Source organism: Kryptolebias marmoratus, linkage group LG16 (assembly GCF_001649575.2).
Source record: "Kryptolebias marmoratus isolate JLee-2015 linkage group LG16, ASM164957v2, whole genome shotgun sequence".
Lineage (NCBI taxonomy): Eukaryota > Metazoa > Chordata > Actinopteri > Cyprinodontiformes > Rivulidae > Kryptolebias > Kryptolebias marmoratus.
This window is the reverse complement of record NC_051445.1, coordinates 8,029,438-8,042,372: the sequence shown is the minus strand read 5'-3', so window position 1 is coordinate 8,042,372 and position 12,935 is coordinate 8,029,438. Positions and strand designations below refer to the sequence as shown.

Below are 12,935 nucleotides of genomic sequence, written 5' to 3'. Positions count from 1 at the left end.
TTTTCTGAACTATATTAAATCGTGCAATTTGAAAAAGCTGACTCCAGTAGTTTTCTAAATATACTGATATTTGTTTACACTCCATGTAAACAAATTGCTCCGCTGAATCCATCAAAAAACATGTGGAAGCTTGAGTCACATGACTGACCTACATTAGGCTGGCCTTAGCTTCTGTAGGTAAATGCATGTGAAAGATTAGGTCAAGCAAAGAATCTCAGAGAAAATGTTTAGGTGGAAATATAAAAGTGAATCTGCTGCTACACACAAAATAAAAAAATAAAAAACAATTTATACAACTCTCAAGAATAAATATTCAAAATCAAGCGAGGGTGTGGAGCCCCAAAGACAGAGGTCGACATTCAAACGTGCAAGTGTTGCAAAACTTCTTCTAGACCGGTAAGTTTACCATTTCAGCCTAACCTATATTTTTATTTGCATACTTTACTAAACAAATCTGACCGAAAATATGGTCTACAACATCAAATTCCCTGGACTTCTCAATCCCAAATAGCTCTTCCATAGACAAAAACCCAAGAGCAAGAAAGTTTTAACTCTCCTTTCCGAGGTGAAGTGAATGCAGTACAGAAGAAATTGGGTGAAGATAAAGATGGTGAGATAAAAATACTTTTTGTTTTTTAGTTATTAGTGATTTTAGACTCCCAAATCTGCCCTGGCGTATCAATTTTTTAATTTATTTTGTTTGTTTTTTTATTTTTTAATATTCCGTGATGTGGTTTGAGGTACATAAATATCTTCTGCTACACTACAAAACATAATCCTTATTTGTGGTTCAATTAAATAGCCAGACAAATTTCAAAGGTGGGACTTAATGTCCTTGATCAATTTTCTGGTGCTCAAAGGTTTCCTAGCAGCACTTACAAAGAATTTGTCGAAGGTAGCAACTTGCCCTTGCATTTAATTAGCAAGTAAAAACATCTAGTGTTTGTCTAACCCGAGGTCCTAAATGAAATTTGCCTTAATTATAATATTGGTTACAATGATAATTTGCTATGGAGCAGTTTTAAAAAAAAAAAAAGAACAACCACAAAAAAAAAAGGAAAAAAAGAAAAAAAAAACACTGCCAAGGTTATTCTCTAATGAGAACTTTAATAAGCTCTGATCTCATCCATGAGGTTAACAGTAAATTATGCAGAGAGCTTCAAACTATTTTTTCAAACTGGTTAGTGCAATCACACTGTCATATGAGAGTACACCCATCTCCTGAATAAACTCGGCAGTTAAAAGTTTTAGGGTGAGATTTTTAAAAGCAAAGTGAGGACATTTTGGAACAAGAATAATATCAAATGCAAGGGCTGTTGTGCCAGTGCTAATGCGTCTAAAAAGACTGGCTTCAAATGTCACTGAGGGCAAATGTGTCGACAGAGATGGATTAAGTTTGCTGCCAGAAACAAACATGCATGCAGCTACACACCTCGCGTGCCATTGAAGAACAGAGTCTGTCGGCGGGGATTCTGGATGACCACGATTGAGCCGTCGTAGTCCTGCAGGCGGCAGGAGATGTGGGCTGTGCCTCCCTCCAGGACTTCCACATTCTCTGCTTGCACTGCTTGACAGTGAGCTGCGGGAGAAAAAGATGGATGTTCATATAGTGATACACAGACTGCATGATGAAGAGAGGGAAAAAAAAAACAGCGAGCAGATGCATAGGAAAAAGAAAAGATCGATTTGCAGGTCTCTTAAGATACAGTCTTTCAAAAAAAGGTACTTAAGACATCCCTTATTTAACTCCTATTCATCACAAGGACACAACAAAGGGAAATGTGGACAAAGTAGATGTAAATGGAGAGCAATAGAGGAGGAAACAGAAAGATAAAGAGATTGAAAGCCAAAGAAATGCTACTTAAGGACTAAGCATATCCTTATGAGTGACACTTTCATGTATAATAGCAATGAAAAATAATCATTGCCGTTCAGCTTTTACAATCAAAAATACCAACAACTATATTGCTTTTGGCTGGTTTAATAGAATTCATCAATAAAGTTTTGAATAGTGCATTATTAAATCAATAAGACGTGTTAGTTAAAAGACACACTGCAACAGACACACACATATAAACACTTCTACAGCTGGACCAACACACATCACTAGGCTGTGACCCTGAAACTACGAACAGGTAAAAATATTGTACTTAGGTGGAAGTCATTTTGTACGAGTCTGTCAAGTGGCGAGCTCTGAGACAGAAGCCTGAATGCACATCACACACTCATAATGCGATTCATCATCCAGGTGGAAGCTAAACCAATTGATTACATTCCATTATTCAAATTTAATGGTTCTTATTAGAGTAGTGGGATAATGCACCAGCCTCGGCACTTGCAAATGAGTACTCAAACACGTAGAGACCTTTATGAACACATGCTCCTCTTAACTATTCACCTGCAAATGAGGACAGAGACAGAATCCCACATTCATGCAGTGACATTTACACCAACAGATATTTTCTCACATAATCTCCTAACAAAATGATCCTTATGCCTTACATTTTCAAACAATGGGGCCTCTGAATCAGCAGGGCATGTCTGATGTTTTGGAAACCTCAAGAAGTCAGTAATGAAGAGGTCGAATATTCTTTGATTATAGTTTCCTCTGTGTTTGTCGGTCAACCTGCTGACACAACGTAGCTGATTCTTTCCCTCCTGCTGAGCTCCACGGACACCGAGGGCCGTTGTTTGAATATAAATTATTTGAGGAGCAATTAGTCAGATGGTTTCAGTCAGGGGTGGAATGTGATTGTCTTCAGCAGAGGATCAGCTTACTGGCTTTCACAAACTAGTATTTACCAATTTGCATCCCCATTTGCATTCCTCCTCGCCACAGCAAAGTGTTGGCCGCGGGGAAAATTTAGAGGAAGAACAACATCAGTATTGAAGTGCAGTGATGAAGCGGGCAATAAGAAAAGCCAATAAAGGCGATGGGACTACATATATACATATCACCGCTGAGGGTAGCAGTGTTCCTGAGCTCTGTTAAACACTTTGAGGAAGCAGGAAATGTTGTGAGACAAACAGATGGTGGCTGCCATGGCAGGAGTTGCTGACTTGACTGCTTCGGGCCAAAATAAATTTTCTAAATCTGCAATGGAACATGTTCAAAGCTTACATGTGGGTGTGGGTGCGGGTGTGTGTGCGTGCGTACGTGTATGTGTGCATGTACAATAGGTGGGCATGTGCCATGGGTGTGCAAATACAGAGGTTGGCATATTGCAATTAAGCTACTTTGACATCATCTGATCTCACCAGCTTCACCCAAATCCAATTCCCTTCTTGATTTTAATCTCTTTTAATTAAATACTTAAAACTTACATATTCATCACGCTGGGGGAAACTCTGAGACATGGTGGATACTGAAGAGAAGACAGAAAAAAACCAAGAGGGAATAAAGACAAAGGAGACTAACACTCTGTAGAACTGAGAAAAAAAACTTGACAATTACCACTAATTGAAGTCATTATTGCTCCCATTCTCTGCATCAATATTGTGATTCATATCAAGGGCCATCGGGTCTGCCACCGCCATCCCAATTATTCCTCTAATGGATGTTATTACTCAACACCATAGCAACTGGGCAGGGCTTTGCATCTATTGTGTTAAACAATGCTAATTGTAATAGTGCTGCTGTGCATCCTGACAACGTCGGTGCAGTGTCTGTGTGTGATTAGTGACCAGTCAGAAACAACAAAAAAACCACAACATCAAGTAGCAACTTTAAAACAGTGACCAAAAGTTTGTGTCTGGGATGAAGCCAGAAAAACTAATTAGCTGTCCATTTGTACTGTAGTCCCATTTCTCCTGACAGCTGTCACCCCTTCAAAGGAAATTAGCTGCAGTGGCATAGCAATGCAGAAGGAAAGCAGCAAAGAAAAATAAAACATTTAAAAGCATTAACAACTGTTTGAATCATGACAACTGATATCCGCTGTTGCCTGCTGAGAGATGCCACCCAGGAACACCTGCTGGCTGGTGGTGGATGATCAATGTGGGTGAAAGGAACAGGGAGATGGAGAGACGGTGCAGGCGGGGTGAGAGCTTTAACCAGGAAATGCTAGCAGGGAGTTAGGAAGTAAAGGCTTGGATATAATAAAGCAGCTGGTGGGGGCTGGACAAAATATATGAGAGATGACGCATATTCCTCCACTTCTGCTCATATCACAGCTGGGTACAGCACTTTAGTTTGACTGTAGGTTTTATAGGCTGCCATTCACATCAAGGCCATGAGCCTGCGCCTCTGATCTCCAGCATAGTACAAATCCAGGGAGAGAATGCGAGGGAGGGGAGGCGAATCAACCTCTGTGACAGAGGTATTAATCTCACCCCCATTAAAATCTGTGCCCATAATAAAATACTCCACAAGCGTAGGCTCATATTAAGAGAGAATGTCTCGAGCAATCGATATCGCAGTAGTGCACTGACGACCATGATCAACTAATAAATAAAATCAGAGGGGTCACAGAAAACAATCTATACTATCTCCAACCAAGCGGGGGCAGTATTTCATAGCAGTGACTTGGTTCCCCTCATTATTTGAGATGCCTCCAACCTCGCTGTCACAATTCTGGGGAAAAAAAAAACTTTATTTTATTAAGTCAAAAGACATCTGGGAGAAGTCTTCATTTCTAAATATATAAACAAATAAAAAAAAATATAATAAGCACACAGATTCATAAGACAGGGCTATTCTATCCTAATGGTCCCGCAATGGGGCTGACTTATAAGGCAAGGGAGGAAGAGGATAGGAAGAGAGAAAGAGGGAGGGGCGGGGAGTTTGGTGTGTGTGTGTATGGCGGTGGTTGTGGTGGGGTGNNGGGGTGGGGTGGGGGGTGGGGGGAGTTTTATTGAGTTAAAGAGGGGGACATGGAAGGCAGCCAGGTGGACTGCTGGCTCACCCTTGCTCACGGTAATTTCTAGAAACTACCTCACTGGTGCAGGGTTAGCAGGGTAAATTACCACCATGCTGTGCTCCTACTGTTTTCTGTCCATGTCCCTAAGAGTGGAGAGAGGTGAAGACTGAACAAAAAAAGACAAGGTGCAAGGAAATGAACTGTCTCCATTTGCCCCAAACAAGCCCCCTTGTATCCTTGAATCAGTGGAGTCACTGTCACCCCATTCATTATCTGTCATTATCTTCAGTTGGACGTCGGCCAGGAGCTTGTGTTTTCTTTGCATGCTGGCCTTGGACTTACAAGAAAATCAATGCAGAAGACTACAATGCCTAACCCCTTATGTTGTTGCTGCTTTAATTAAAACAATAACAGCAGCTCACAGTTTCCACTCATATGGGGTCGTCCGTTGGCAACTTCTCCATCTCTTCCCATCTGGATGTACATTTTTTCCACTGTCCCCAGAGTCTGCCAGGCAAGCCTGTTTCCACAGTATCTATGCAAATGAAGTTTGCGATGTTTGTGTGTGTGTGTGTAGACTAACACTTGCTCTAGGTTAATCACAGAGTTTTGCGGTGTACTGACTCTATGAAATAGCTGACTTTGAGCTTCTTCTCTTCCATAACTCTCTCCATAGACCCACAGCTCTCTCCCAATCCCTCTACCCTCTTTTGCTTCTCAGTCTAAAATTATCACCTCATCTTTCACGGGAGCCACAACTCTGCCAATCAAAAAATACAGAAAAAAAGGAAAAGGAAAATAATTCTCTTTCTATAAATAATACAAAATCTTTTACAAATGTTGCTGTCATTTCTCTCATTTATTTCAACTTCTCCTGGCCTAAAATGATTTTGCTCCACAACTCTCAGCCATTCTTTCTTTATTTCTTTAGTATATTTCCCCCCATTTACTCTCACAATGCTTTTCTCCTGCTGCCTTTGTGTTCTAATCTCATTTTCACATCTCCCTTTCCCTCTTTTTTATTTTAACCCACAGTCTCTCCTTCTGTCTCCTCCCCACCTTCTGCCTGATCTAATTCTTGATTTCTCCTGCCTCCATCGTTTCTTTCCCTTTCTTCCTGTCTTCTTCCTTCTCATCTCCCTTATCTTTTATTGCATCGTTCATCATGCATCTTCTTCATTAGAGCTGTCCTAAAGGTCTTCTGTCCTATCTTTCTCTCCAAGGCCTTTGGAGAATTGTTCTGAGTCTTCCCTCTCTCTTGTTAGATACTGTCTCCTCACTCCTGTCCTTCGTTCTTTTACCTTTCTTGACATACAGTTTTTCCTGCCCCTGCAATCGTTTCCTTTCAGACTGCAATACGCTTTTATTCCGCTTGCAATCTCTCTCATTCTTTCTCTTTTTGTGACTCAGTGGGAATCTTTTCCTGTCTCTCTGCTTGGTTCTGTCTGCACCTCTCCTTCTCTAAAGTGATTTGTTCTGCAGCTCAAGTCTGCAGGATAATTGTGCTGTTTTTATAGCATGCTGGGAGAGCGGAAGAGAGGGGGTAAGGGTATGAGGGGAAGCAAAGGACTGAATGGGACAAGAGGACAAAACAGTAAGTGGAGTAAGAAAACTGAATTTTGCAGTTTTTCCTTTCCTCTTCAATCTTTCTCTCTACTGTTGCTTCTTTTAATTGCCTGTCATATAGTTATTTTTTTGTCTGACATCTCTTCAGCAGAAAATTCAGACCTTTTCTACATAGCCAGCTGATGTGATGTTGGAATTGCATTCCACATTGGTAAAATGGACATAGAAGTGCGCACTGTAATCTATTTTTTTAAATAGTAAGTCTTATTTTTTTTACAATTGTTCTTAATATTCCAACTTTCTTCGCCCGTCTTGCTATGCTATACTCTTCAATGGCATCCACTGTCTTCTCATCACATATACCCTTTATGTCTAGCACCTCCACACCTCCTTCCCACACATCTCTGAGTTTGACCTTCATATCTTCATGTCTCTCCTGCCCTTTGGCGTATCACAATCACCTCGTCTCTCACTTATCCCATCCCCTCTTTTATCCTTTGCTGTAGAAGCCTGAGTGGTCCCCTCTCTTTTTTTGTCCACCCATCCCGTTACTCTCTCTGCTCCCATCTCTTGTTTTCCTCTTCACATCATACCTCCTTCTTCCCCCCAATTTTCCCACAGCTAAAGCTGGTTAGCTCTGTCTACTGCGCAGCATTTTATGGCCTGGGTCTGTCACAGCCCCAACAACCCCGCAACAAAAGCCACCCACCCCCCTTCCAACAGCAGCTTAAAGGAAATTTACAGGGCTATTACACAATGGCAACTAACAGTGGAGATATACCACAGCCAAAAGCACTGGTCTTTACACCGTTTTAAAATCCAGCACATGGCAGCCTTCCCGACATGATGCTGATGGATGTTCATGTGTGACAGGAAAAAATACATGTGTAGGCACGTGTGCTTAAAACCAAGAGTGTGTATGTGTACGAAATAAAGTGTGAATGAGGAAGTATGTCCGTGTGCATGATATTCAAGGTTAGACAAAGCTGCCCTTCTGGCATTAATTACATAATCATGCTGACTGCCAAGACACAAGCTTCTTTTTTTCTCTCATACTCCCCCTTTGTCACCCACATCCAGCATCCCCCTTCAACATCGACACACACACAAAAAAAGAAATAGTGAATTAAGACTTTGGCAAAAAGAGAAAAGACAAAACAAAGCTACCTGTATGCTAATAAGCAGCAGGAAAAAACAAGTAAGCAAACAAACAAACAAATAAAAACGTAGCTCTGGATTAAATGCATAATAATAATAACTGTATGCATCAATAGAAATTTCCTTCCACTTTTGACTTTTCATTGCCTTCTGTTCAATCAATTTATGCCACTGGTTTCATATCTCAGCCCCATGACCCCCCCCCCCTCCCCCCGCCGAAGCACTGTGTCTTGTTTTATCTTTGTACCAATCCCCTCCATCTCTGTCTTTCCTCCATACACAGAATGCACTGTTCTCCATCTCTGTCTTGCTTTTTTTTCTTTTTTTTCTGCCCCAGCTGCTCCCTCTCTCACACACAGTAGTATTTGGCCAAACCCTTCGTTCTTTGTGTCAATCAGTCGCTTTCCTAATATAAATTGGTCTCTTGCACTTTACTTTTCCACCTCATTCTCTATCTATTTAACAGTCACTCCATTTGGTTCACAGTATCTCGCCCACTCTAAAGTCAAACTTGCTTTTATTAGATTTTTTTTCTGAGAGTAGGTAAGGAAAAAAAGGGCTTCCATGATATTCATATATCTATTCCTGTCTCTGTTTTCATTTGTTTCATTTCTTTTGAGACTTTTGACCCAGTGCTTCGATTTCTTTATCCTTCTGGTCTCCTTTCACCTTTTGAGTTAGATATGAATCTTAATTGCCATTTCTGCCTCAATTAAAAACATTTTAAACAATACAGAAGTCCCCTTGCTCAGGATTCCATCATGAGCAATATCCCCTTGATCATGCATTTGGCACTGCCCTCAAACTAATTTGGTATCATGTTAGACAAATTACTACAATTGTATTCTCTTTTGAGATAAAAGAAACAGTACATTAGAGCATTTAAGTATATGTCTGTAGAGAGTTGAATTTAAAAGAACAAAGAGCTCGTGCTTACAATAAATTGGCATATTCAGATGATATGAAATATGTTTGTGTGCTCGCTCCTTCAGGCTTATCTGAGACCTGAGATGCCCTCGAAGACCAATGCAGGGCATTTAATTTATTATGCATGTGTGTGAGTGACTGCATGCTTGCACAACTTACGAGTGATGTAGAGAAGAACCGGGACCAGGATCAGGCAGCGCAGGACCAGGGAGAAAGAGGCAGGGAGGAGGCAGCAGAGGACAGAGCTTCGGACAGTCCTCATTGTGTGGTGAAAAGTTGAGTGTGTATGTGGGAGCTTGTATGTGTGAGTGGCTGTGCACATTTGATCAATGGTTCCTCTGTAACCCTGCCTGAACTGCTATAGACAAACTAGTTCGTACATACACACACATGCACACACACTGATTTGTTCTCAATTGGAATGCTGCAGACACGTGCAGACTGCTCAGCTTTACTTTTAACAGTCAGACACAAGTTGTTTGGGGACGACCCTTAAAGAACTCTTATGTGTTACACTGTATTGCAAGAAATGCAATAAAACTGCTTTTGCTGCAAAGTCACACTTGTAGACAGGGCTTATACTCCGTACACAGAAGTTTGGTCAGAGCTCTTGGTGATAACAGACCTAGTAATTTAGACACTATATCACAAGACACCCAGAGATGAGCTTCGAGTAGCAGTTCCTCTGTTTACTTCAGCAGCTTGTGCTGTTTTTAAAAAAAATGGGCAATAACTGTAGCTGTAAATCCATAATATGGTACGGTTCTGAGGTTAGAAAGCAATACAGAAACTCAGTCCCATTTAATCAGCTCAAACAGTGAGGGCTGTCTTGTTTTAACCACAGTGATCTGGATCTTAAAAGCACAAACCTCAAGTGTCCAAAGCAGACATGCAATACTTAGGTCTTTATAAATGATCACATCTATGCAATTAACAGAATAAGACAATTTAATTATCTCTTCACCAACTGTGCACTTCAGTGTCAAACTCAAAGAGATTCTGAAAAGAAGCCCTAACAATCAGCCAAACACTTAACCACAATGGCACATGGGATGTTTATCTCTGTTAAGTTAAACCACATTGCTCCATGAAACAAAACCTCAATAACACTATATTTCTGTCAGATTCTGCCTGAGAGAACGTCTCTTCCAAAGCAAATTAAATTTATCTGTACAGGTGTTAACTGTAGGCTACGTTTCAAAATAAAGCTAAATGCATTGATATAGCCTCAAGAACAGATTCATTCTCCAACATATTGTTCAATGATGAATCAAACAAGGATTTCAACACTTCCCACACAACAAATCAGCAATCAGAAGTCAATGTTCCCTTAAGCTATAACCAAACCAACCAGACCTCTGGAGAGACTGAGACACTATCTTGCTGCAACTCATCTGGAGATAGCTAAGGTTAAATAAAATCCATCAAGTTGAGTGCTGCTCTGTAAAGATAGAGAGTGAAAGTGCTTGCCCTGTGTAGAATAGCCAACTTGCAAAGGGCAGAGCAAACTGCAGTCAGACACTTTAGTTTCAGATATTACATATCTCAGTCTGCCATTTTCTCCCTGGAGGTAGAAACGATTATTCGCTTGAATGCTGGAATCTTGTCGATACAGTATCATGTACAAACTACAGCATGAATGGAGAGTGATTTTTCATGGTAATTTAGCCTACTCAGAATAATCACAGGTTATCAGACGGCCTGATCATGCAACATCGACCTGTCTAACACTTCCTATCCAACATGCTCCACTGGCTACAGTCAGCGCCTAGGTGCACTCCAGATTTACACTTACTCAGACGCACTGATCTGAAACCTGCTGTGTTTAAGGTCCAGGCAGAGCTCCGTTGATTGTCAGGACCTGATGCGCTGCTGGTCTGTCTGCGAAGGTGTTTTATGTGTGTAGATATGAGTGTGTTTGGAGCGTAGAAACAAAGCTTGACGAGCTGCACCACACACCTCACTGAGCACTATCTAGTGGAATAAAGTGCGGGTGTCATTTTTGCATTACTGCACACACGCTTGCTCTCTTTCAGTGTTCCCCTGCAAACACAATGAGCTCTAACGGCGATGGCCCTGACACTTCTGGCAAAGCTGAAAGTGGATCATCACAAGTCTTCTCCGCAGTGCTTACTTCATTGTTCAGCTGGCTGACGCAGAGAAAATTACTTTCTGTTGTGTACACCAGCAGCTCTGGTGTGGCTGGTCTGAGGCCTGGTAGCAGACAGATGGAAACAAAATGCATTCACTTGTTCAAACTGATCCCCTCAATTTGTGTTTAGATTATCTGTCCTAGCCCCACTCTCTTAGTCCTATTGCTTCAATCCTCCAGTCCGTAGCAGCTTGTTAGTTCCCAAAAGCGCGTCCTTGTTTTATTTCTCTTCATTCCTTTTAATCTACAAAACCTGTTAAAATCCCAACGCCGCCGATCAACATCCATCTGTCCATTTTCTGTCCTCAACTTGTTTATATAAGCCTTGCCTCCCTCCCCGGGCTCAGAAAATGTGCCTGTGTCAGTGTGGGATCAGTGTCTGCACATTTTAAAATTCTAGTTTGTGAAGGTTAGAGATGTGTTTCTGTGCGCAGCCAGTGACAATGGAAGCCTTTCAGGTCGAAAAACAGTGGCCGTGTGTGTGTGCATGTGAATGTGCTTAACTGTCCAGTGTTGGCTGAAGCAGAGTGTAAATTTAACTGAATGTTTGCCTCTTTCACTGTTTAATACCCAATAATTAATTCACACAGACGCACACAGAATCTTCATAGTAAGTCTTTATGTTAAATGGACAGTTTTATATCCAAAGGGATTCACGTGACCTGTATAAGTTTGCATATTTTCCACTTGAATGTGGATGTGACTGAGGTCTGAAATTAATTTGCTCCAACTTTTTTGAAGCAGTTAAACAGAATTCATTGTAAACAGCTTGATCAAGCACAATGTAATTCTTTTGTTCAGGCAGATTATAGCATATATTTCTATTGATAATAAAAGTTGCAATACAAAGCCAGTAGTGAAAGCTAACTACACTAGGCTCTGCGCCTATGACTTTCATTATCTTGTTAAACGTGAATGGCGACACAGCTTTGCTTTTATATTAGCACCTCTGCGTGTTCTTAATCAACTGATCATAAACTATCTGTTCTAATTTGCTGCAAGTTGCATTTACAAACATCTTTATGTGTTCAATCTGAAACAGGGTGTTCCTTGTTATTAAGTCAAATAAAGTCAAATTAATTTGTCAAGTGCTTTTAACAAAATAGGGTCATCACAAAGTGTTTTATTAAGCAACAAACGACATAATTACAGACAAAAAGAAAACACACCGCAAATCATTGCACCACTGGCGAGCATGGGTGTATTTGTATATCTGAAAAGTCCCTGTGTGACTAGCTCCCTGTTGGGTGTATTTGTTTTTGTCGCAGTGTGTGAAGAAGGAAGGGAAGCAATGGCAAATTGTATCCCCTATCCCTCGTCCTCTTTTTACTTTCTCCCTGTCTTTCGCGACCAAATCAAATTTTTAATGGGCTTCATTGGTGCCACCGTGGAATAAGTGTTGCCAAAGCACTTAAGGGGCTTAAGTCAGCAGCGTGCTGAAAATATTAAGCACTCAAACAGCCTTACAAGGATCCCTGCCTGTTTAAGTATGCTGAGGAGGTCGTGCCAGCATTTAATACCAATGGTATTAAAGCCCTCCGACAAGACAGAGGAACAGAAATATAGAGACATACAATGTGTTCCACAACTGGGAGTAGATGAAGAGATGAAGGCTGCCTGGTAGAAAGGAAAGAGGCTGTGAAGGCATGAGGACACGAGGGATGGTTAAAGGGATGCAACAGGGTAGAAGAACAGACTAAAGCCTAATGACAAGACAAGAACAAGGAAAAAAGTGGTGAGATATTTGGGGAGAGGCAGGAGAGGAGGAAAAAATAAAAGAATAAGAAACAAGCAATGTAGTGGAGGAGAGATACGAGGGAATTGGGCCAAGGTGTGGGAGGTAAGGGTTGATGGGATAGCTGTGAACCAGCAGCAGAGGGCTAATGCAGAGATTCTATCGGGAGGCTTATCCAAGATTAAATTTCTCTTTGTCCTTAAGGCGCTTCTTGGGTTAGCGGAAGTGTCGAATTTATTTCTTATGTCTCCCTTGAGGTTGTTGCGGGCAAGTGGGTATGAGCATGTGTTCATGTGTGTGGGTGTGTGTAAGAATGTGGTTACGTTTGTGTGATGGGAACAGGGGGCTGTACATATGCATCTGTCTGCATAGATGAGAATCCTGGGGGTTTATTAGTTGGCAAAATGCAAAAGAGGGCATACGCTTCTGAAAGGTAATGATAAATCAAATGAACACCTCCCCAAGGGTGTTACAGCACAAGTGAACATCTAAGTATTTAGTGTAGTTAGATTCTTATAGACACAAAAAGCACACAAAC

General features: G+C 41.1%; 1 protein-coding gene across 4 annotated transcripts in view; it reads right to left on the bottom strand.

Moving 5' to 3' along the window:
• The window catches only part of cadm4 (cell adhesion molecule 4), a 160,164-nt gene that overhangs the window by 33,150 nt on the left and 114,079 nt on the right, over window positions 1-12,935 (bottom strand). Inside the window, exons 1-2 of one of the 4 annotated variants that reach the window (XM_037980168.1) lie at window positions 8,670-10,974; window positions 1,433-1,579 (exon numbers count right to left, since the gene is read on the bottom strand). In XM_037980168.1, coding sequence (XP_037836096.1) covers window positions 1,433-1,579; window positions 8,670-8,832 — 310 coding nt within the window. In that variant the 5' untranslated portion in view covers window positions 8,833-10,974. Of the gene's footprint in view, window positions 1-1,432; window positions 1,580-8,669; window positions 10,975-12,935 lie in introns of those variants that run through there. The other 3 variants (XM_017415582.3, XM_017415579.3, XM_017415580.3) reach the window with 3 other exon arrangements.